The following is a 23,155-nucleotide window of genomic DNA, read 5'->3' on the forward strand; positions in this document are numbered from 1 at the left end:
TTATGATTGTGGTTCTAAGCATCACTTGAAAGGTTAAGAATTTATTGTTATTTATCCAATGAGTCCAGTGGTTCTATTCCTCAGTATTTTAAAAGTAGTTTAAATAAACATGAAATAAAGTTATTGGAGAAATGCTGCTTGGAGACATGATTTATGTATTTGTGTGTGTATATAATGTCTGTTGATTCTACTTCCTAAATAATTCTCATATTATGTTCCTCTTTGCAATGTCACTATTTCTTCCTAATTGGACTATATTTTAAACAGACCATTGAAGTGTCTCTCTAAGCAGTATCCTTGCCTTTATACAACATATATTTCTTTTTTAAGTCCCCTTCCCCAATCTATATATATATAAAAGTCTAAGCGACCGGTCAACCAGCTGACCATTTAACCTGTAGCTATGAAGTGCACTGACCACCAGGGGACAGACGCTTAATGCAGTAGCTGCTGAGCTGCGGTGACTTGGCAGCTGCATTTCCCAGGTGATGCACCCAGAACCGGACCTCTAGTCTATAGGCTCCCCACTTTGGGTCTGGCTCCCCACCAGGTCTCTAGCCCATTGCAGAGGTTGTGGGTCTGGCCCTTGCAGAAACTTTCTGACTCAATTACCTAAATGATGAGATGTGCAGGACCTACTGGCTGTGGCTCCGATGTTTGGCACCCACGCTGGCCCAACCGCTTTATATCTATTTCCAGTGGAAGCAGCAATTTTTCCCGCTACCATTCTCTGCTGGGACGGCTGCAGCTTCCCTTCTTCCAGACAGTAGGCAACCTCCAGGGAGGGAAGGAGGCAAAGGAGCAGCTCAGGTGGGAAGAAGGAGGTTCTCACTGCCACAGAGCCTAGACAGGAGCCTGACATTGAGCAGAGCCTCGGCAGACTAGATTCCAGGATAAGCAAATCCTATTTTGCAGTTAATGCCCACAAGTCCTCAGTTACCGCCAAATTTAGGGTAAAGTGAGATGAAAGAAGCAAGACAGACATAGAGAGAAAGTGATATAATATTGAGAGAAAAGAGGAGGGAGCCCAATTCCGGGGTGTGTCACCCAAGAACCACCCTCTCTCAATCTGGGATTTCTCAAGGGATGTCTGAGAGTCAGTTTGGGCCTGATCCCTACAGGCCAGGCCGAGGGACCCCACCAGTGCACGAACCCATGCACCGGGCCTCTAGTCCACATGTGTCAAACACAAGGCCCGCGGGCCAAATCCAGCCCGCCAGGCCTTGCAATGTGGCCCACACCGCACTGTCATCACTGCACTCCACTGTCAGTTTATGACATTGTCAGTTTATGACTGTTCAGTAAACCATTTGGCCCGCGATTTAGGCTGGATTTTAGATTTTAGCCCCTTCTCTGATTGAGTTCGACACCCCTACCTAGTCTAACATATTGTATTTAGTGGGATAAAATCCAATCATCCACGCATGGTTAGCATTTGTGTCTCTTCATTGTATAGTTCCTCCCATTCTCCACTCCTACCTATGGACACAAAGTTCAGGTATATTAAACTGCTTATTGTCATGAGAACACATCTTGTCATTTCGTGTTAGGTGTCTTCAACCCTACTGTTTTCTCTCTCTGGAATTTGAGTATATGCCCTCTCTTTCTGGTGAGTTTTTACTCTTTCAACATTCAGTTTAAGCATCACCCAAACCCTGAAGCCTTTCCCGCTTCATCTTCTCTTTTCCCAGCACTAGTTTAGGGTAGTGCTCTCCAGGTGTGGTTGCCAGGTCAACCTCATCAATGTCATGTGGAAAATCTCTAGAAAGACACATTGTCAGGTCCCTCCCCAGACCTACTGAATCAGAAACTCTGGAAGAAAGTGATGGCAATTTGTGTTTTAAGAAGCCATCTAGGTGCTTCAAATCCCTCTAGTGTAGAGACCACTCTTTTTAGCAAATTAACTGTCTTCCTCTTTTGGTCACCTAATATTCTGCTATAAATGTTTATGACTCTCGTTTCTAATGAACTGTGATGCCCTCCTTTTAATTCTGCTAATATAAGAGGCCACACTTCACTTTCCTTTCTATTTAGAGCTCATTGTGTGTACTCAGTAAATGTTCAATGAATGAATGAACTACTTTAAAAATTGATCAGATGCCACTTGTTCTGTTATTCTAATAATGCACACATTTCACAGATTATAGACTCCTGCAAACATCCTTCTCAATGGAAATAATTAAAAGCCAATTGAGGCTACTTTTTCAACCAGTTGGAGAAGGAAGTTCCCCTCTCCCCCAACATTATCAAACATTTTGAAAATGTATCTTTCTTCTTTTCAGGAATCTAGCAACTATCATGTTAGTTTGTGGTAAATAAAAATGAATGTTCCCATTCCCAGTTATCACACGTCCTTGGTATCCTTGGTATGTTCCTTATTGTAACCACAATGGTGAAAATGGTCCAGACACTAATACGGGATCATTGTATAACCACGAGCTCATGAAGGACACCTCCTCTCCAGGCATCCTTTACAGCACTCCTGCCATTCCTATCTCCACATCCCCATGTGCAGCTTCATTACCATGGCTCCCGAGAGTCTCCACTGTTTCCACCTTCATCCCATCCCATCATCATTGTTGAATTCAAGGACTCGGGGAAACTAAAACCTGAAACAGCTTCACAACGTGTTTGGGGTGTGTCACACATTGCCAACTTATTATTTAAATTTCAATAATTCTTGGCTCTGTATCTTCTGCTGTCCTAGATTCCCCGGGTTAACATTCACTGGTATATGTTATTCTACAAAATAAGGTTCATTTCAGACAATTAAGTATTAAAGTGATGTTTTTCCTTGGTCAGGATCATTTATTCAACCTGAACTATGATATGTTACTGTTAATCGATTGAAACTTTTTTTTTTTTGGTCATTAATTCCTCATCAGCTCCAACTTTGCCTGACTATGAAGGAGTTGATGCCTCTCTCAATGAAACTGCCACCACAATAACTGTATTGTTGAGACCAGCACAGGCCAAAGGTGCCCCTATCAGGTAAGAGGGGGGAAAATAGTTAAAGGGATAAAACAGCCAAAGTGAGGGATGTTTTCTCATAGTACTGAGCAGCCAATATACTAGTAGTGAGTGGATCATTTCTCTGAGACAATCATTTGCCAATTACTATCAGGAGCTTTATTTCTGTTTTATTTTGTTTCATTTTTTCATTTGGAGAAAGCCTGAAGATAGATAGACTTGTAGTTAAGAGAAGAATGCTAAGGGGATTTTTGAGATATTCATGAATTCAATCATTCACCTCTCTGTGCTGTTTGATTTAAGAGCATAGCTCTTTTATTTTTTTTTCCAGTCCCATTTCATTTCACTTCCTCTGTTGATATCTATGGTATATGAGTTTTGAAGGTCTTTGTCTGAAATAGAATGTGAAAATACCTCCTATCCAATGCATCAAATCCTTTATGCATAACTTCACAAGAATGATTGAAAAATAGGAAGCTTTGAGAAAATAAAAGTAGAATGAATGTAGCCTATGTGAGCTTTTAATTCCTAAGTTGTTGCTTATCAGGAATTCCATAGGAAATATTAAAATTCAATTTCTATTTCCTTTATCTTTCCAGTATTAAAATCTCTCATCTTCCATAAAATTATGACCTATGTTTTCAGGGATTGAGTCAAATTATGCTGATCATTTTAAATAAATATTTAAAACTGATGCAAGTTTCTATTAAAATGTTGCAGATTTTTGTGGATACTTTTGTTTTCACACTTCTATTGAGAAATAAATCAAGGCACAAAAAAACAGTGCAGATATTTCATATTTGACTTATCTCAAGTTGTTTACATGTTCATTAAAAAGTAAAATTAATCTTTATTTTATGTGTATAATGAATGCATTTGACCTTATAAGCATATACTAACTGTTTAGATAATCCTATGTCACTAGAAAGAAAGAAGTATATTGATAAAACAACCTTAGTTCATTAAGAAAACTCTCATGAGTCTGTCTGGCTAATATGCCTGGGACTACCACAGCAGAGGAGAAGAAAGATGACTGAATACTCTTGTAGTATAAACACCTGGGAAACATTGGCTACTTGAAAAAGCAAAGTAAGAATGCAATGCTATTCATGAATCGATAAACTGTGAGTGAGTCTGATTGTTGATCCAAAAGAGAAAGAGAAAATGCTTTCATTCAATATCTTTTTCTATTGACAAGTAGTCGGGATCATTCACACGTCCTATCTGTGATAAAATTTACTTTGTATGCGTTTCATTCTGCTACTGTTTTTTAGATGAGCTGCCAGGTATTTGCTTTTATCTTATAAAAGTTAAATATTTGAGTGAATTCAGTTTTATTTAATGTAAGTTGGAAACACAGTGTATTATTTATCTGTATAACATAGCATACACTAACTCTTTAATCATTTAATCAATTTATTACACAAATATTGACTGACCAGGTATTAGGTGTCAGGCATAGTGCTAGGCAGCATAAATCAAAGATTAAAATGATCACAACAAAACACAGAGCCTGTCTCCCTGTTTGTCATGGACAATGCGAACTGCCTTAGCCTTCCTTGTAAATCCTTTGCTCAAAGCTGGTATTCAGGCAATTTGTTGAATTAAATCAAATGTCTTTCTTCTATTTTTTTTTATCTAACACAAAAATATTAATTACCAAAAATCCACATAGTCTGAATTCATAGTTATGCGAATAATTCTTGTTCATCATATATTCTCTTTTTCTAACAGACACGCACCTCTTTGTACTTTTTGGAAAGACATTGGCCTTTTCTGAAATTGAGCCCAATGTCTGAGAACTACCAATTTTACACTTTGAAGATAAGAGCTCAAATAAATTTAATACTGCGAGAAGAAATAATTAAATGAAATATAAAAAAATAAAAAGTATTTTAAACTGATAATCTAATCTTATTATTTCCATTTTTAAGTGTTTTTTTAAGATATATATTTTTTAAATTTCTGTGAGGAAGGGAGATGAAGATGGAGATAGAAATAGAAATATCAATGATGAGAAGGAATTATTGCCTCTTGCACACCCCACACTGGGGATCGAGCCTGCAACCTGGCATGTACCCTATCCAAGTATCAAACTATGACCTTCTGATTCATAGGTTTAATGCTCATCCACTGAGCCACACTGGCCAAGCTCCTTTAAAAAAAAAGATGATCTGTTCATGTATCTGTTTTCACCCATCGGTGGGGGGCCTGGTGGTAGAACCAGACTGGTCTAGTTGGCAATTTGGCTTCCAATGAATCCAGCCTCTTTGCTTTTTTTAAATCCTCTAATCATATCGTCCTGTCTTCTTTCCTCTGACCACATTCCTATCTTCGGTATTGCTTCTAGTAACTAGAGCCTTATTTTGACACTTAACTTGTCCAGCTCTATAATTTCTTTGAAAATGAGGCCCCGACTTGATGTCATAAAAAATTCCAAAGCACTGTATATATGGTCTGGTACTTCAAATCTTTTATTGGATCCTTATTACTACCTTCAAGTTTTAAAACTCTTTTACTTTCTACCCAGGTTCTTTCTGTCAGTCTGTCTGACAATCTCTTCTTTGTCAATGCTTGTTGCCATTCCCAGTCTGTGGCTCAACTCCTCCCCTTCCAATAAAAGCCATACCTATTTAGCACCTAGCTCAGTCACCTGAGAGTATCCATCAGTTACCTGTGTTTGCTATCATAAGCTCCAAATGCTAGGATCTATCTTTACTTACATTATAGAATGATTAGCCTCTGCCAGACTGCATTTCACCATCCATTTGTCCCGACTCCAGTGAAATATCTAATTATTTCTGCTTGGGCCTTGCTAATGTCAAACAAACTCCATTTCCAAGAGCCTCTGTCATAGCACCTGTGAAATCCTTGTTGGGTAGAGTTTGCTCCTTAATGTTTTTATAAATTCATTCATTCAATAGCATTCAGTATGTGCTGGATACTTGGAATATACCCCAGATAGTATATTACAAGGGAGATAAAACAGATCAAAAATAGACTTTGTTAAAGTTAATGCCACGATTTTGAGCTTAATTACTCAGATATGAAGAGCAGGAAATACAATGGCAACCAAAATTAAAATTAAAACCTTTATTCTTGTTCATCAAAATGTTGGTGGTGGTGGCTTTAAGATCTTGGGAAGTCTGTTCATAAGAGAAATACTAAGACATTGGAACTGGAGAAAATCTCCTGAAGCTTTAAGGAGACATTTTAAATTTAAAAAAAAAAAAAAAAGAGGGAATATGAATTGTATAAACTTTGTTATCTGGTGTCACTAAGAATGTGTACAAACTGAAACTAGTCAGATTCATAGATAGTTTAGTTATTAGCAGTTGAAAAATCCATTGCAGGCTGTCATTGATAATTTTGGGTCTACCTCCAACATTTTTTAAGCATTGCATCAAGGAAACTATCTACCAGATGTATCATATACTCACTTTTTGAGCTAAAGTCAAAATCCCTTTGTGGTTTTTTTTTTTTTTTTTTAGTCTTATAAACTGAAGAGAAATTATATGATGAAATGTCATTATTTGGCCTCCCGCAAAATTAAAAATGACTACATTCCAGTGTTTAATTACAATGGATTATAGCATAGTGAAATCATTTTTAGTTTTTTAATATAAGGAAATCATATTTTGAGTATTGAGTGAAGATTCATAATGCCAGTAAATTGATTTTAACTTAACTGTAGAAATATTTTTTAAATGTAATTAAAAGGAATGGGGAATACATGAAATATGGGTAGAGTGAGTAAGCTCTTCAAGTGACTTTGGAATATTTTAAATTGCTAGAGTACTAAGCTCAAATAATATTTAAATCTAGCTGGAATTAAGTACCATTAGGCAATTAGACAACCAGAAGGATGAGAAAGCACAGGCCCATTTCATGTAATCAGTCAAATCACCTTTAATTTGATTTCTCATTCCATGATTTCTGTCCTTTAATTAATTTGTATTGATAAATAAGAGAGTAGAGGGGGAAAGGAACTGTCCAAACTATAAGTAAAATAATATGGTTGGAGAAGAGCTTGCACAGACAAATTGAACAATAAAAGGAAAATATATTATTTTTTTAATGAGTTCAGTCACTTTTAGTTTAGATCCATCTTAAGTTCAACGAGGTCCCTCCCAAAGAGCAGACTGTACTTTTTCTTCCTTCACCTCCCCTCCAATAGCAGCTGTTTGCTTTGTTCCTTGTCGATCTGGAGTGATGAGCTGTTTTGAATGAAATTTCTTATTTTTGTAATATATTACCTGTGTCAATTTAATAGAATTAGTTAAGACTGAATGTGTGCTTGTATCGGTTTACTACATATATTAGTATGTAAGTATCCATTGAATATGAAAACATATCTAATATAAATATAGATTCTAAGTTGAAAATCAGCAGGAAGAAAATACTAGGTGTGCTTAATATGGCATATGCCAGCTATGATTTTTTTTTCTTTTTTCTCTCTGTCTATGCTTAATATTTCTTAGCTGGATTTCATGGTTGGATTTAGACCAAGTTATCTTTGACCCTAAAATTGATGCTCTAGCCACCATATTAATAAGAGGCTCATCCCTGGACCCCTTGAGAGCATGTATGTTGTAAAGAGCATTTCTAGGAGCTTTCAGACCCAGCCTGGCAGAGATAGAGAAAATGATGCAGTTCATGTAATTTCAAATAACATAGACTTCTGCCTTAGTTGTTTGCCCAAATCTGAATTTCTGGCTTTAATAAAATGTTCATACTATTTCTAAAGGAAAGAAGATAGATACCAACCTACCAATTTTTTAGCACTATTTTAATGGGAAATTGAAACTTGAATAATTAAGGGGGGTATTAATTTAAAAAGTTCTTTGTTAAATATATGAAGGTCTTCTATTTGTAGGTATAACACAGTTTATATTAAACTAGAATTTCATAGCAGATTCTAAACTAGTATAAAATTTGTCTTAATTGTCATACAGGCAGATTCAATCTCTCCCCCTACACCCTGCCTCGTGTGTGTGTGTGTGTGTGTGTGTGTGTGTGTGTGTGTGTCTGTGTGTGTCTGTGTGTGTCTGTATGTGGGTCTGTGTGTCTTTCTATCTCCTTACATCCTTTTTTTCCCCCTTTTTATGGAAGTTCATTAAAGAAAATAGTCTATTTCCTCTGGAAATCCATTTAACAGCACCTATTTTTCCTGTATTGATTGATCATATTTTCCTGGAGACTCAGAGTCAAGCATGCAGCTCTCCACACAGTTTTTTCATATTCAGTTCATGTATGGGACCACAAGTCACTTTCTAACAACTTTCTGGAATTCTGAGGCATAATTCTTTTATATTATTGAACGATATGTAAATAATAATATTAATAACTTTCTTGGGATGCATTTCCTAAAAATGTTTGCCTAAAGAATGTCCTCTGGAGAAAGGATAGTATTGATATAGCAGTTTCAGAAATTTATAAAAAATATAAGTGGTCAGGCAGATCTTGATTTTAATATTGCATTTTTTTTTCTTTCCTCTGTAATATAACAGCTATTATAGAAAAGTTGAAGACATTTAAGGAAGATGTTGAAGGGTTTAGGTTTTGAGATTTAATAGGCCAGATGCCATCTGCTTCTGCAATTGGAAACATTTTATTATTAATAACCGGAGACGGAAGAGGCAGTCTATTTCGGCGGCGAGGACAGATTTCTGTCCATCTGTGCCCGCGTGGCAGCACGTCACTGGCGCTGTGGATCCGTGGGGCTGTGAGCCACAGCGAGGCGGGGGCAAGGTCACGGGTGGGAAGACCTCAGCACATTCTGTCTCCTGACTCTGCAAGCCAGAGCCTCGAGCTCCGCCCCGGGCAGCCATTCTGCTGGGCCTTGGAGCTGGGCCTTCCATGCCTTCATTTCAAAGGAAAATGTTAACTTGAACCATTTCACAATATCAGACAAGTGATTTATGGTGTGCCTCTCTGGTCAATGTCAGGTTCCTTATGAGGGTGACTCATTTCTTAACAGGTAAAAGTGTGTAGAGGTCTTTCCTGATCTTTTAAAACTCTTTTCACTCCCTCCGTCACCACGGTGGGGTTGGCATCCATGTGCAATTCTGTCTGACTGCAAAATAGCTGAAAACAAGAGAGCAGGGTGTGAGGACTGACTTTCAAGACTTTGTGAAGTGTTCCCTGCTGCTGCCCGATACTTCATTCTCCTTGTGAGAACACTTAGCATGTGGCATCTCTGAGTGCTTTTATTTCCTCTTTCCCGTGAAGTGCTTACCAGATTGTGGTGGAGGAGCTGCACCCGCACCGGACGAAGCGGGAGACGGGAGCGATGGAGTGCTACCAGGTCCCCGTCACCTACCAGAACGCCCTGAGCGGCGGTGCGCCCTACTACTTTGCCGCCGAGCTGCCCCCCGGGAACCTGCCTGAGCCTGCCCCCTTCACCGTGGGGGACAACAGGACCTACCAGGGCTTTTGGAACCCCCCTCTGGCACCACGCAAGGGGTACAACATCTATTTCCAGGCAATGAGCAGTGTCGAGAAGGTAAGCCTCCTGCAAGATTTGCTTCTTCACTGCCCGGAGATACAGCTGCAGACAGATGTTATCAATGCTCAGTAGCATCATCTGTGAGTTTAAAAAAAAAAAAAAAAAAAGCTGGGGGTGGCGGGGGATACTTGATGTGTAGGGGGGCTGTTGCTTCTGCTCCCAGCAGTGTGCATGGTTTTGAGCCGGGGGTTCCACGTGTTCCCTTGCACAAGATCCCTGTTTCCTAGTAACTGCTTCTATGAACCTGCTTCCAGCAAGCTCACAAGAGCAGTTGTGAGCAAAACACTTTGGGAAGGGGTGTGTGTGTGTGTGTGTGTGTGTGTGTGTGTGTAGGGAGGGGGGGTACTTGCTGCTGGGACTGGAGCCCTGGTGACTATGGGCCATTGTTCTGTCCTCTTGGCTCAGGAGTGGCCCACTTCAGAAGATTACATCGACTGCAGGACCAACAGAATGCATGTCCTGCGGCAGGCTAATAAACCCTTACAAACTTCTCAGGGGGGTACAAGCCGAGTGGTAAATAACAAGTAACAATCCCCCGATTACACACAGGACGCCTGCTGTCCGGCTGACAGAACCTAAACAGAAGGCTGCCCGGCGAGGGCTGGATGCTGGGCCCGTGGAGGAGTCTGTTCTCCAGCTCCCTGGCCGCCCCTCCTTTTCCCATTTTGGACGCAGTGGTGTTGAGCACCGCCACTGATCCCCAATGAATATTGAAAAGGAAAACACAACAGGAAGTTAGAAGCTACCAGCGGCTCCATGCATGGGGAAATAACCTGGCCTTTCATGCCTCATGCTGGTCTCTGTGAAAGATTTTCTTCCCTAAAACTTATCTAATTTATCTTTTCCCAGAGAGAGATAGAAAGAAAAAAAAATACATTAAGAATAGAAAATGCCCACCATTTGGAATCCACTAGCACAATGACATTTTTTGTTTACGTGTAGCTTTATAGGAAATTGCTGGGTCTGGGTAATTGAGTCCCTGAGGTGGGTACGTGAGAGGTGCTGTGAAGTATGTGCTATCTAGTTGCAGCAGCTATATGTGGGAATAGTTTAACTGGAAGACATAACAATGCATTTATATTTCTGGAGGGACCATGAGAGAGTAGGGTATTGACTGGTTGCTTTTGAATGAAAACTATACCTTCCTGCTTACCCTAAGGGGTTGGTTTAAAAGAATATGGCAGAGAAAAATGCCCCAGACCATTTTCTAAAATGCACCCCAGAGCCAGAGGGGTGAAAATGCTCTTCTTGTCTTCTAGTATATTTTTTCATGGGAGGGAATCTTTCCAGGCAAGTCAGCTGCCCACTTCCCACCTGCACATCATTCCCTACCTTTGGTAATACCAGGCTGTTCAAAAGACAAATGACTGTAGAAGTGAATATTCCATTCTGGATATAGAGAAATGGTTTGAAAGCATATTTCTGTGTTTGGGTATTCATATAGAAGAGTTGATAGAGTACAATTTAACTTTTGTAATTTCGTATGTGGTATGAGAGGAGAATTGATGAATGCATGTTATTTATAAAGGATTTTATGTGGCACCCTTTAAAAAGCTTTCCTGCCCTAGCTGGTTTGCTCAGTGGATAGAGCATCAGCCCACAGACTGAATGGTCCCAGGTTCGATTCCAGTCAAGGGCACTTGCCCAGGTTGCGGGCTCAATCCCCCGTAGAAGATGTGCATGAGACAGCCAATCAATGATTTTTCTGTCATCATTGATATTTCCATCTGTCTTTCCTTCTCCCTTCCTCTTGGAAATAAAAAATATATATTTTTTAATAAACAAAAGCAAGCTTTCTTATGCACAGCCTCTTCTAAATGTTTATCTACTCGTGTTATAATCAAAGTACAGAGTAACAACAATATATTTCAGTTCCCCTGGCAAAGAGTTTTTAAATTGGCATGGCTCCTACCAGCGATGATTGGTAATCCTGATAGAGTTAACATTTGCTTTTAGGAGATCAAAATCCTATCAGGGCTCTACAGGAAAGTGAACTAACCTCTGGTCGTTCACTGTGAAGGCCTGAGGTCACAGTGAAGGAATAGAAGTGCATACTTTCATGTTTAATTACTGATTCCCCTTCAAGAATTTATTTTACTTAATTTAAAAATAAATGATTAAGAGAGAATTATAAGCTCTTAGTTTATCAAGATATAGAACTACTCAAGATGCAGTTATAAATGCATCTAAAAAACAAATAGCCCCTGGCTTTAACATCTTTTCCAACTTCTTGTATATTCAAACATGTGAGCTGACTGAGCTTAAGTCTGGGAATTGTAGGTCTAAAATGTGTTCCAACTCCCAGTGCCACCCCAGAGCATTAAAAAAAAAAAAAAAAAAAAAGGAAAAGATAATTTGTGTCCTTTCAATGTCTACTATTTCCTATCTGTCTAACAAGAGGAGGAAAATAATCACACCAAGTAAGATTTATTCCCTAGCAACTAAATTAAAAAGAAAAAAGAACATAAATTATGTTCAGATAAATTATGTTGCAACTGTGATGTAATTTATTTTACTCCTCACACAAGGATATGTGGGAGCTTTTCTAATTGATTTTTAAACTGGGAGAAAAGGAGAGAGAGAGAGAGAGAGAGAGAGAGAGAGGAGAGGATCAGTTGCCTCCCATACTCAACCTGACCAGGATTGAACCTGTAACTAAATATGTGCTCTGATTGGATATCGAACCCACAACATTTTAGTGTATGGTAGGATGCTCCAACCAACTGAGTCACCTTGCCAGGGTGTAAAGTAGTTTTTTTATGGTTTTAACTATTATTAAACTCTAGTCATGGAAGGCTCCAAGTGACAGTATATGCTGCCCAGCTTTGGTCTGAGTGTGCAGCTATGAGGTGAAAGTGAAGTTTATACTATTCAGATATGATTTGTATTAGCTTTTCAAACATGTTTTCTTTCTGATTATTCAAAAAGTACAAAATGCAAATAGAATGCCATTATACTTGTCCCAGACATGACAGCCTGTTTCATTACAATGTCAAAAAGAACACCTAAATGTTTAGAAAAATATTGGGGGGAAATCTTAAGTTCTTTGTTGTTCTTTGTTATTGCTGTTAATCCTCACTGGAGGATACACTTTTCCATTGCTTTTAAGAGAGGGTGGGAGGGATGGAGAGGGGAAGGGAGAGGGAGAGGAAGGGGGAGAGGAAAGGGGAGAGAGGGAGAGGGAGAGAGAGAGAGAGAGAGAGAGAGAGAGAGAGAGAGAGAGAGAGAGAGAGAGAGAGGAAATTAGAAAAGAGGAGGGGAGAGGAGAGGAGAGGAGAGGAAAGGAGAGGAGAGGAGAGGAGAGGAGAGGAGAGGAGAGGAGAGGAGAGGAGAGGAGAGGAGAGGAGAGGAGAGGAGAGGAGAGGAGAGGAGAGGAGAGGAGAGGAGAGGGTAACATTGATGTGTGAGAGACATTGATTGGTTGCCTCCCACACACACCCTAACTGGGGCCAGATGAAATCTGCAACAGAGGCATGTACCCTTGACCTGGAATCGAACTCGTGACCCTCTGTGCTCTGGCCAACACTAATCACTGAGCGTACTGGTCAGGGCTTAAGTCTTTATCTTACATTTAAAAAATTATCTGAGAATACATATAAAATACATATAAATTGTATTCTTTATAAGCCTATTTTATAACCTCAGATTGATCTTTATAATGGTTATAGTTTTTGAAATAGGAAGACTGTGTATACACTGACTATTTTATTTCATTTTTACTCCATCAGGAAACTAAAACCCAGTGTGTACGAATTGCTACAAAAGGTAAGAGGTTTGCTTTATTTTATTTTTCAAATTTCATTATCCTGCTTTCTAAAATGAAAGAGCTTTGTTCCCTGCTTCAGGACTAATTACATGTGGCGCTTCTATTAGAGTTTTGTAGTAGAGCTCAGTTAAACTGCCGGCCAAGTCCTCTGACTCACTTGGGTGTCTTTAACATGAAATGGTGCTCCTTTTCGTCCTGTAGGAATTGACTGGAGGAATCTTGATATGAGAATAGGAGGGATTTAGAAACCCTTAGAAGGGCTTTGTTCCTGCCATTTAGTGTCTGAAAGGTCTTGTGTTGCTAACCAACCAAGGTATTGGAAAAGCCCGGCAATATCAATTCAAACTCGCAAGGTGCTTGTTCAAAAACCATCGTCACTTTCTCTGGTAGATGATCAAAGGTAAAAAGAAGCAGGCTAGTCCGTGCATGTGGAAGTGCATAGGGATGAAGACTGGTCCATAACTTCATCAATGGCGCAGGCTCATTGGAGATGCTTTCCTTTTTTTTAATCCAACTGATGCCAAGAAATTAGATCTATGATGGCTAATGGCCAGGGCAATTCTTACTGACAATTCATAGTACAGCTCTGTTGCCTAGTTTTGTTTTGTTTTTAGGAGAAAACATTTTCATCTTCGAATGAGTAGATTTCAGAGTGGGAGAAAATCCCCAGCATTCACTATGTTTTTAATCTTTCGTTTAAAAACTTAAGGGAGAGAGAGAGAGGTTGGTGTATTTTAACAAGAGGAACAAGAAAAAAGCTGTCTGCGTGCAGACATGGGCCTCCGCGGAGAGTTGGCGCTCCGGGTTGTTTGCCGCTGGAATTAGTATTAGACCCACGTTCGTGACCAGTCGTTGATTCCTGTGGGTAAAAATGAATGGCTATATTCTGTCTGTGCTGGCATCATTCCTTTCATCATTTTTTCTCATCTAATCATCAGTCTGCTCAATTAAGCATTTGTGTTATACCCTTGTTTGTAAAAGCAAGAGAGACGTTTTTCTTGACTCATGAGAAGTAATAAAAAAAGCTTTACAGAAGAGAAAATAAGTATACTTTTCAATTCAAATACTATGATTCCTCATGATATTTTAAAAAAATAATCCTTAATGAAGGGAGAGAAAAAATATATACAGATGCACATAATGTACAGCATTTATTTTATTTTAAAAACAGCTCATGGGTCAAGAAGTAGAGTTGAAAATTTTAAAGATAGTGGCAGAGAACATTTATGGGTAAACATATCAACTCTGTTTTCCCAACCTTAAAGCCAGAAATGTAACGTGGTCTTGCATCAACTTCCAAAAAGATTTTTAGATATTTTTATAACTGAGAAAAGATGGGTATAAATGACTTAAATGTTTTCTTATTTGGTTATTTCATTATTTGCATTTATACAAACATTTGCCATTTTGTCCCTCTCTCAATACAAATAAAATTATAATGAAAAATATCATATGTGATTTAGACAGCAGGAGAGGTAAGCCAGACTTATCAGGTGGCACAGAATATCTTCCTGAAACTCAGAGGTAGTAAGAAAAAGTCCATTTGGGATCATTTCTTCTTTGTTTAACTTATCCTGCTGTGCTCTGGATCTCCAGATTGGCGGTGTGATTTAATGAGTAAGAGAAGAGGACCCTGGCTCTGGATTATCTGGGTTCATATTCTCCTGACTTTACCCTTTACTATTCTTTAACATTTGCAAATTATTTAACCCCTCCCTCCCAAAAGGTGCATAATAGTGTATTCAATCCTCACTATGATTGTGAGTGTTAAAATAGTTTATACCTATATATGAAACATTGAGGGCAGAGGGAACACATGCCAAGACCTTGAGGGGAATGTGTGCTTGGCTGCATGGAAAGTGGACTCAGACCCTGAGGATGAAACAGACTGTTCTTCATTAGTGATTTCAGACTTCAGCTTGAGTCAGAATCCTGTGGAGGCCTTGTTAAAACAGCTTGTTGGGCCTCAACTGCAGAGTTTCCAAGGCAGTAGGCCTAGGGGAGGGCCCAAGAATGTGTATTTCTAACAGGTTTACTGCCATTACTGTTGCTGTGGTAACCACACTATCTGAGTACCAGTGCTCTGAACTAAGCACGCGCACCAATGCCATGTCAACCAGAGCACTGTGATTACTAGAAGACCACTATAGTACTCATTTCTCTAATATAATTAAAGACTAGTCCTGAGTTGTTTTTTGTAGCTAGAGTAGACTGATAGCATCAAACTGAGGATGCCAGTTGTTTATCAGAGATAATTTTATCAATTTTATCATGTAGAGTTCATTCACATCATGTCAACAGCATTCTAAATTATTGCTTTATTTCTAGAAATGCTGCCTTACGAGACTAATGAGAATGATACAACTCCTCTGCTCATATAACATTTCATAGACATTAATGAGCAAGGGTCAGAAATAACATTATCTTGCAGAGCGAAGATGGCCGAACTCTTGGTGATAAGGTTCTCTCTCTTCTAAACCCCTTTTTTTAAAAACTGTCAATCAACACTGAGCCTAATTACATTTCTAGGGAATCATATTATATTAAATAGGTAATGGTACCCTTAATAATGCTTCCCTCCCCTCCCCCAACCTCCACCAAACAGTCCAAGTTCTAATCTTCAAAATACTTTGCAGATATTTTAAGGATCTTGAGATAGAGTAATGATCCTGGATTATACAGGTGGACTCAGTAAGAGTTTCTATAAGTGACATGTGGGAAGCTCACAGTCCGATATGAAGACAGAAGCAAGAACTGGAGTGATGATGTGCTTTGCAGAAAGACAGAGGGGCCATGAGCCAAGGAATGCACAGTTTTCAGGAAGCTGGATAAGTCAAATGATTTTTCCCCCTTGTGCCTCCAGAAGGAACATCACCCAGTGAACTTGTTAATTTTAGTACCATAAGATTCCTTTAGGACTTCTGGCCTCTAGAACCATCAGGTAATAAATGTGTGTGGTTTTAACCCACTAATGTTTGGCAGTTTGTTACAGCATAAAAGGTAGCCAATATAGGTTTTGGTTTCTGGAACCTGGGTCCTACTGTAACAAATACCCAAAAATATGTAAGTGACTTTGGAATTGGGCAGTGGGTAGAGGCTTCAGAGAATTCTGGGAGCATGATACAAAATGCATAGCTTGCCCTTTAACAGTAGAAATACCAATGTTAAAGCGTCTGCTAATAAGGGCCCAGAAGATAGGGGGAGCATGTTTCCAGAAACTGGAGGAAAGGGAATTTTTGCTACGTGGCAGAAATGTAGTTGAGTTATGCCCTGCAGTTATGTGGGTAACAAAATATAAATGATGAACTTGGATATGTAGATGAAGAGGTTTCCAAGCAGTGTTGAAGGTGCAGCCTTTTTAGAAACACACACACTCAAAAAAAAAACATATTTGTTATTTGTACACATATTTGTTATTTGTTGATATCTTTATATATTTGAAGTATAAATTCCCTATTTTAATTCTTTGATTTTGGAAAAGGCAAATCCTAAATTTACAAACAACAAACAACTTAAAGAACTTTTGTTCTTAGCAATTGAAAACAGGTCTTTGGAGTGAATCCGCACATCAGAAGATTATATTAGTTTTATTGCAAATGAGCTCTGCCTCTCTTTTTTCTATATTTATCCTGTTGTGAGAATTAAAGATCAAAATCCAGTTTGGTCTCGTTGAAATACATTTGCAGAGTGTTATAGAGCATTGGTTTATGATTATTGCTCTACAATAGACAAAATATTATTTATCCCTATTTGTGTGGTGTCTGTCATTATGCATTCTATTCAGTTTTTTAATGAAATGTGAATTACTTTAAAGATTATCTCTCTGATTGAATAAATGGCATTAGAGTAGAAAGTTAATTGAATCTTCCTTAAATGATCACTATTGATAGAAGGAAAGACAGAAAATTACATGGTTTTAAACTTGTTTTGTGTTTAGATTAGTCAAGTATTTTTTTTTATTATTTTTTTTTGTGGTCAGTTTTCTACTATTCCCTAATTACATTTATAAAAAATCTTAGAAAAATTCTAATTCATTTTTTTAAATTTCTCAGATTTTGTGAAAATGAGATACAAAAAAATGTCACATACTTGAGCATATAATTTAGTGTGCTTTTAAAGACAAATAGTGAATGTTATTACCCAAACAGCCAAATAGTTCTGGATTTTTCATGTCCTGTTTTTGATACAGATCACAACCTAGCTTCAAAATTTGGAATTTTGTTCTTTTCTTACATTTTTTTTTTTTTACTCTTTTAAGAGCTCTTGCTGATTATCCAGGTAAAGAAATTACTACGTCTGCTTCATTGATTAAGGAAATGCAGAAACTAATGTTGGTAAATAGTGGAGGTGATAAAGTAATTGTGGCCACACTTTATATATCCTGGTAAGAACAGAAAGGTCACAGTTTGAGGATCAGTGACCCTTAAGTAAATATTCAAATTGTCCTTTTAAATCATTGTTATTCTTCCTGAGAGATGTTTGTGTGTGCAGGTGTGTCTTCCATATTGTAAACTCAGAAAGCGGAGTTTTAATTGCTGGCTGCTTCTGTTACTTACAAATAACACCTGGCTTTGCATCTGTTCCTCTTAAAATGCCACTCTTTGCCTATGAGGAAACCAATTCTTGGTCTATTTGCTGCAGTTATTTCCCAGATGAACCTCCAACTGGGCTATGCTTTTGAGATAGGATTTCACTGTGTTAGTAAGACTTTCCTCTGCTTACCCTGATAACCATCGTCTCAGGTTTGACCTCTTAATAAAAAGCTGCTCTGTATTTGCCAGTGATTATTTTTCTGACAAGTTCAGCTCCTATGGGAGATAATTGAAGTAAGTGTGGTTTACTGTTGGTGGTCTAACAGTATACTCAAGACTACAGCAAGTATGAAAATTTTTGTAGAGAGACAAGGAAGAAAGAAAAGTAAAGGTCTCATGAGAGTATGTAGCTAAATCACCTCATGTAATTTTGGGACTTATCTCGAGGCTTCCTATCACATCACTTCTCAGGAGTAATGATGGTAACGACTACATTTTTGGTATCTGATTATTTAAAATATAAATTTTATAGCATCATGGTGAACAACAGTCACCTCTTTTTTTAATATATATTTTTATTGATTTTTTACAGAGAGGAAGGGAGAGGGATAGAGAGTTAGAAACATTGATCAGCTGCCTCCTGCACACCCCCCACTGGGGATGTGCCCACAACCAAGGCACATCCCCTTGACCAGAATTGAACCCTGGACCCTTCAGTCCGCAGACTGACGCTCTATCCACGGAGCCAAACTGCTTTTGGCAACAGTCACCTCTTGAATATATCTTTGCTTAATTTCTCTACATCTAACTATTCCACCAGCTGCTAAACATTGGGAGTTTGTCATCCATTCAGAATGTATTTATGGCTTGTTTACTCTCTGTCCGGCACTACGCCAGTTACTGAGCTCCAAGGAAGACGGCTGTAGAATGGAGGGCATTATGCCTATATGTAGTTACCATGCAGAGTATTTTTGGGGTAAAAGTAGGCATTGGCCACATCTGTCTTAAATCATAAGATATTACCCTTCATCTGGAGATTTCTCAACTCTGCCAAGTTCTGTTCTTGGAAAGAGAATGTGTTTCTTTTCACTCTGGTAAAATATTTAAAGTGTATGTTATAGATTTACTATAATTTAGGATTTGGTAATAACCTCCATTTAACAATTGCATTCTGTAAACTATATAGGCTTTAAATCTGATTTTATAAAACAAATCGTCAATGTTATGTGTTACAGATACATTTTTTTTAAAATACATTTACCCAACCTGGTAAGGATCTCTTTCCAGACATTACAATTATGGAGACATATCTATATTTCTATATATAGAAAAATATACAGTGTTGTGGTTTTTTTTAAACATTGTTGTCATCCCAAATTAGTGGCATGAAGATTTAACTCAAAATTTTTGGCTTGGACCAACCATTGTGGTTCAGGGGTTGAGCATCGTCTTATGAACCAGGAGGTCATGCTTTAATTCCCAGTCAAGGCACATGCTCTGGTTGCAGGCTTGGTCCCCAGTAGGAGGTGTGCAGGAGACAGCTGAGCAATGATTCTCATCATTGATGTTTCTGTCTCTCTCTCCCTTTCCCTTATGCTCTGAAATCAATAAAAATATATTCTAAAAATATTTTTGTCTTGGACATATTTTCAAGTTAGAAACTACACATATTACATGATATATGAATATATGTCTAACCCTTCCTCTGTTGTTGGACATTTTGATTATTCATTTATCTTGCAATTATATGCAATGGAATAAACATCCTTGACTAATATCTTAATTATCTGTTGTAGAATAAACTCTTAAAATCAGCCGAAACCGGTTTGGCTCAATGGATAGAGCATCAGCCTGCGGACTGAAAGGTCCCAGGTTCGATTCTGGTCAAGGGCATGTACCGTGGTTGCGGACACGTCCCCAGTAGGGGGTGTGCAAGAGGCAGCTGGTCATTGATTCTCTCTCATCAATGTTTCTAACTCTTTATCCCTCTCTCCTCCTCTCTGTAAAAAATCAATAAAAAAAATATATTAAAAAAAAAACTCTTAAAATCAATATTTCTAAGACATGTGCTGTTTACCAGTTTTAAAATAATTACAAATTTACATTAAAAAAGAATTCTACAACTTTATGTATGTCTCAAACAATATATTTTAATGCTTGTTTCTCCATACTCTTTTATCATTACTAATTGACACCAGTAGTTTAAGATTTTGCTTATCGAGTGTGCAAAAACGTGGTTAACGTTTTGTTTCATTGTTAAATGATTTACATAATGATACCGTTGAATTTACTTTAAAACTATTCCATAAAGAATGAAGAGATAAGCACATGAACAGTTAACTGCTTAATTTATGGGGTGCATTTTGTTTTAAGTTGATGAATCAAATAAAATTTAACAAATATTCAAGCTCTTTTATTGAAGGCTGCCTTTTAGGGAAAGCCTAGAAATACTTTAGTTTCTTTGGAATATCTTTAAGTGCATGGTGGTTCTTTTACACTTCCTGAGCTGCAAGCAATTCTAAATCATCTTGGTTTATGTTATGCTTTTATTAATCACCAACAGTCTCTGATTTCAGAATTCTTTAGACTTTCTCACATTGAGTAGGACAGCATTCCTAGAAGCTGTGAAAACTGTACTTTTTATTCTTTAAAAACAAAATGTGTCAAGAAAACAATCAAAGTATGAGAAAGCACGAGTAGCCACGAGGAAGTTGGGATTTATTAGGTAAGTCAGTTGGCAGAAGCAGATGTGAAGAGGATTTTAAATTCACTGCTAAGAGAACGTTAAAAAAAAAAAAAATCCAGTTTAAAGAACCTATTTGAAAAGCTCATACAGTGCTCTGTAGAATGACAAGATGAATGTCATAACAATTATAGAAAAATACATAAGGTAGACTAGTATTTCAAATTTCTCCTGAAAGGAAAAACAAGTTACATCTCTTCTAAGATATATGACCAAGTGAAAAAAATTAGAAAAATATGCACACCACCAGTTAAGTTCCGTTTGACTTCTGTTTACCAGATGTTCCGATACAAGTATTTTTCAGTGTTCAGTATAATAATGTCTAGGAAACAATGCTGTAAGAAGTCTAAACTACATCACCCGTTTATTGATAAAGAACATATAGGTTTGGGAATCAATGTTAAAACCACATAGAAATATTCTGTGAAGCAAAAATTTTAGTTTTCCTCTCAGTATAGAAATTGTTTAAAAAATCTGAAAGAGAAAAGTTAAATATCCCCATGATATGTATGGTCATTTAAAGTAATGTTTAGCCGAGAAAATAAAAGACTATTTCATGTATATCAGTTTAAGATATATATTCTTAAGCCTTGATAGGCAGTGTCCCAGGAGGCTCGGAAAATTCTGGATCCCCAGTCTCTCTCAAAGGACTGGCTCACCCCACATTTGCATCATGCTTTTATTTGGATCCATTTACAGGAACAGTTGTCATCATGCAGGGTATCAGAAAATGACCTAAATTAACATTTCTGCGAGAAGTAGAGGCACCTCAGGATAGGAGAGTCCAATTTCAAGTGTGCCCTGAGATGTAAATTATTTCAGCCTTTATCTGGAATGAGTTAAATGGCAGTGTATGATATTTCTATTTTCTCCCAAAGAGGATCTATCAGTGCTAGAGACCTAGGTCTAGATATCAAATATATAGGACTCCTTACTGCTAAGAAGATCTGATTAGCACAAACTAAAAGGGTGGGGGAGGTGGTGGCACTGTGAACAAGATTCACTTCCAAGCACAACTAGGAGAATGAGTTAGGAAGAAGATTGAAAGAAATCAGGTCATTTACTTTTTAAAAAATCAGGATGATTGGTAGTCCTTTTCAAGGATCCCTTGATATATCTGTTGGGTTTTTTTGCATTTTGTTAATTGTTTATTTTCCATATTTATTTAAGTATCTTGTTTTATTAAGTACTTATTAAGTGTGAACAAGCTCAGGACATGTAGTTACTGTACTGCATTTCTTTTTCCTAATTATTTTTTCATTGACAAAGGTTCTCCTCTCTTTTGTTATGGGTAATAACGATCACTTCTTTTAAAGCTTTTTTTTTTTTTTCTGTAATCATTTCTTACCCATAAAATTAGTGTTCTGTATAAATTATGTTGCTAGCAGTCGTCGTATAGCTTGGTTATCTGAAAGATTAAATGTTTGTCTCCAAAGATCTCCCAGATGCAGCTACTCCCAGAAATGTAATTGGCCACCAGAGAATATAGATTTGGTGGCTTTGTTGAGATCACTCTCCCATATCCCTTGGATTCCTTGGGCCTTGGTTATCTGAAGCTTTCTTTTTTTACATACTGGGGCATGTTTATGGAACAGAGGGTCCCCAACCCTACTAGTCCCCCAATACAACAACTGTTTTGTAAGGCCTTCTTCACTTTCATGAAAAAAAAAATACATTTATTGTACCAAACCTACATAATTTCAAAAGTAATCAATAAAGCTTTCGAACATTTTTATTTAGAAAAGCACTAAAGGAAATACTTCAAATAAGATGTCACTAATGACCTATATCAGTGGTCAGCAAACTGGGGCTCGTGAGCCACATGTGCCCCTTGAGTGTGGCTCTTCCAAAAATACCACGTGCGGGTGAGCAAGTACAATGCGATTGAAACCTGGTGGCCCAGGGGCAGAAGTCAGTTTTCCGCTTTCAAAAGAGATTTCAGTCATTGTACTGTTGATATTTGGCTCTGTTGACTAATGAGTTTGCCGACCACTGCCCTAAATGATTGGGCCTCACCATGTGGGGAGACAAAAGGGAATATTCTGGAGGACTGGTCTGCTTTCAAGAAGCTGGGCCTCAATCAATGTAAAGGAGGTTTTTATTTGTTTTTTTTTTTTTGCATATGAATGTGTGTGCTAACTTAGGGGTTCAAATCCTCATTGACATTCCTAGGACCCCAATCAGACTTAGTATTGTGTGAAATTAAGCTTTAGTCATCAATTTTACCTTACCATAAAAAAATCCTTCATTAAATATAAAGCCACCATTTCACTTAACTTCTAAATCTGTGTCAGTAAAATAAAACAAGTTTACCTTGATGCAATAATAGCAGACATATGCTGTTCTAAAATCCTCAGAAACCTGGCAAGGTGTAAATTGTGAAATAGCTATGACCTCATAACATTTCAACAGAGGCCTAAATCCTTTGGAAATAGATCTGTCAGCAGGGCTTTCATGCTCTAAATCTGACTTCCGCAATTGCTACCTTCTACCACAATTTGTTCATTATATCCTAGCCTCTCCAGACATTTCTCCAAGAAGCCCACTTTCAACTTAAGAGCATAGTTCTGGCATCTGTGCGAGGCCCCAAGCGCTGCCCTCATGTGCCAAAATTAGCAGTGCTTTTCTGAGATATT

The 23,155-nt window shown here is 37.9% G+C and overlaps 1 protein-coding gene across 7 annotated transcripts in view; it reads left to right on the forward strand.

Annotated features, from left to right (window-relative positions):
- PTPRK (protein tyrosine phosphatase receptor type K) overlaps window positions 1-23,155 on the forward strand; it is a 449,847-nt gene that overhangs the window by 358,438 nt on the left and 68,254 nt on the right. For all 7 annotated transcript variants that reach the window (XM_084889601.1, XM_084889599.1, XM_084889603.1 and 4 more), the window contains exons 11-13: window positions 2,886-2,991; window positions 9,202-9,475; window positions 13,207-13,243. In XM_084889601.1, the coding sequence (XP_084745727.1) occupies window positions 2,886-2,991; window positions 9,202-9,475; window positions 13,207-13,243 (417 nt within the window). The remainder of the gene's footprint in view (window positions 1-2,885; window positions 2,992-9,201; window positions 9,476-13,206; window positions 13,244-23,155) is intronic.

Source organism: Pipistrellus hanaki, assembly GCF_964339955.1.
Source record: "Pipistrellus hanaki genome assembly, chromosome: 7".
Taxonomy (NCBI): Eukaryota; Metazoa; Chordata; class Mammalia; order Chiroptera; family Vespertilionidae; genus Pipistrellus; species Pipistrellus hanaki.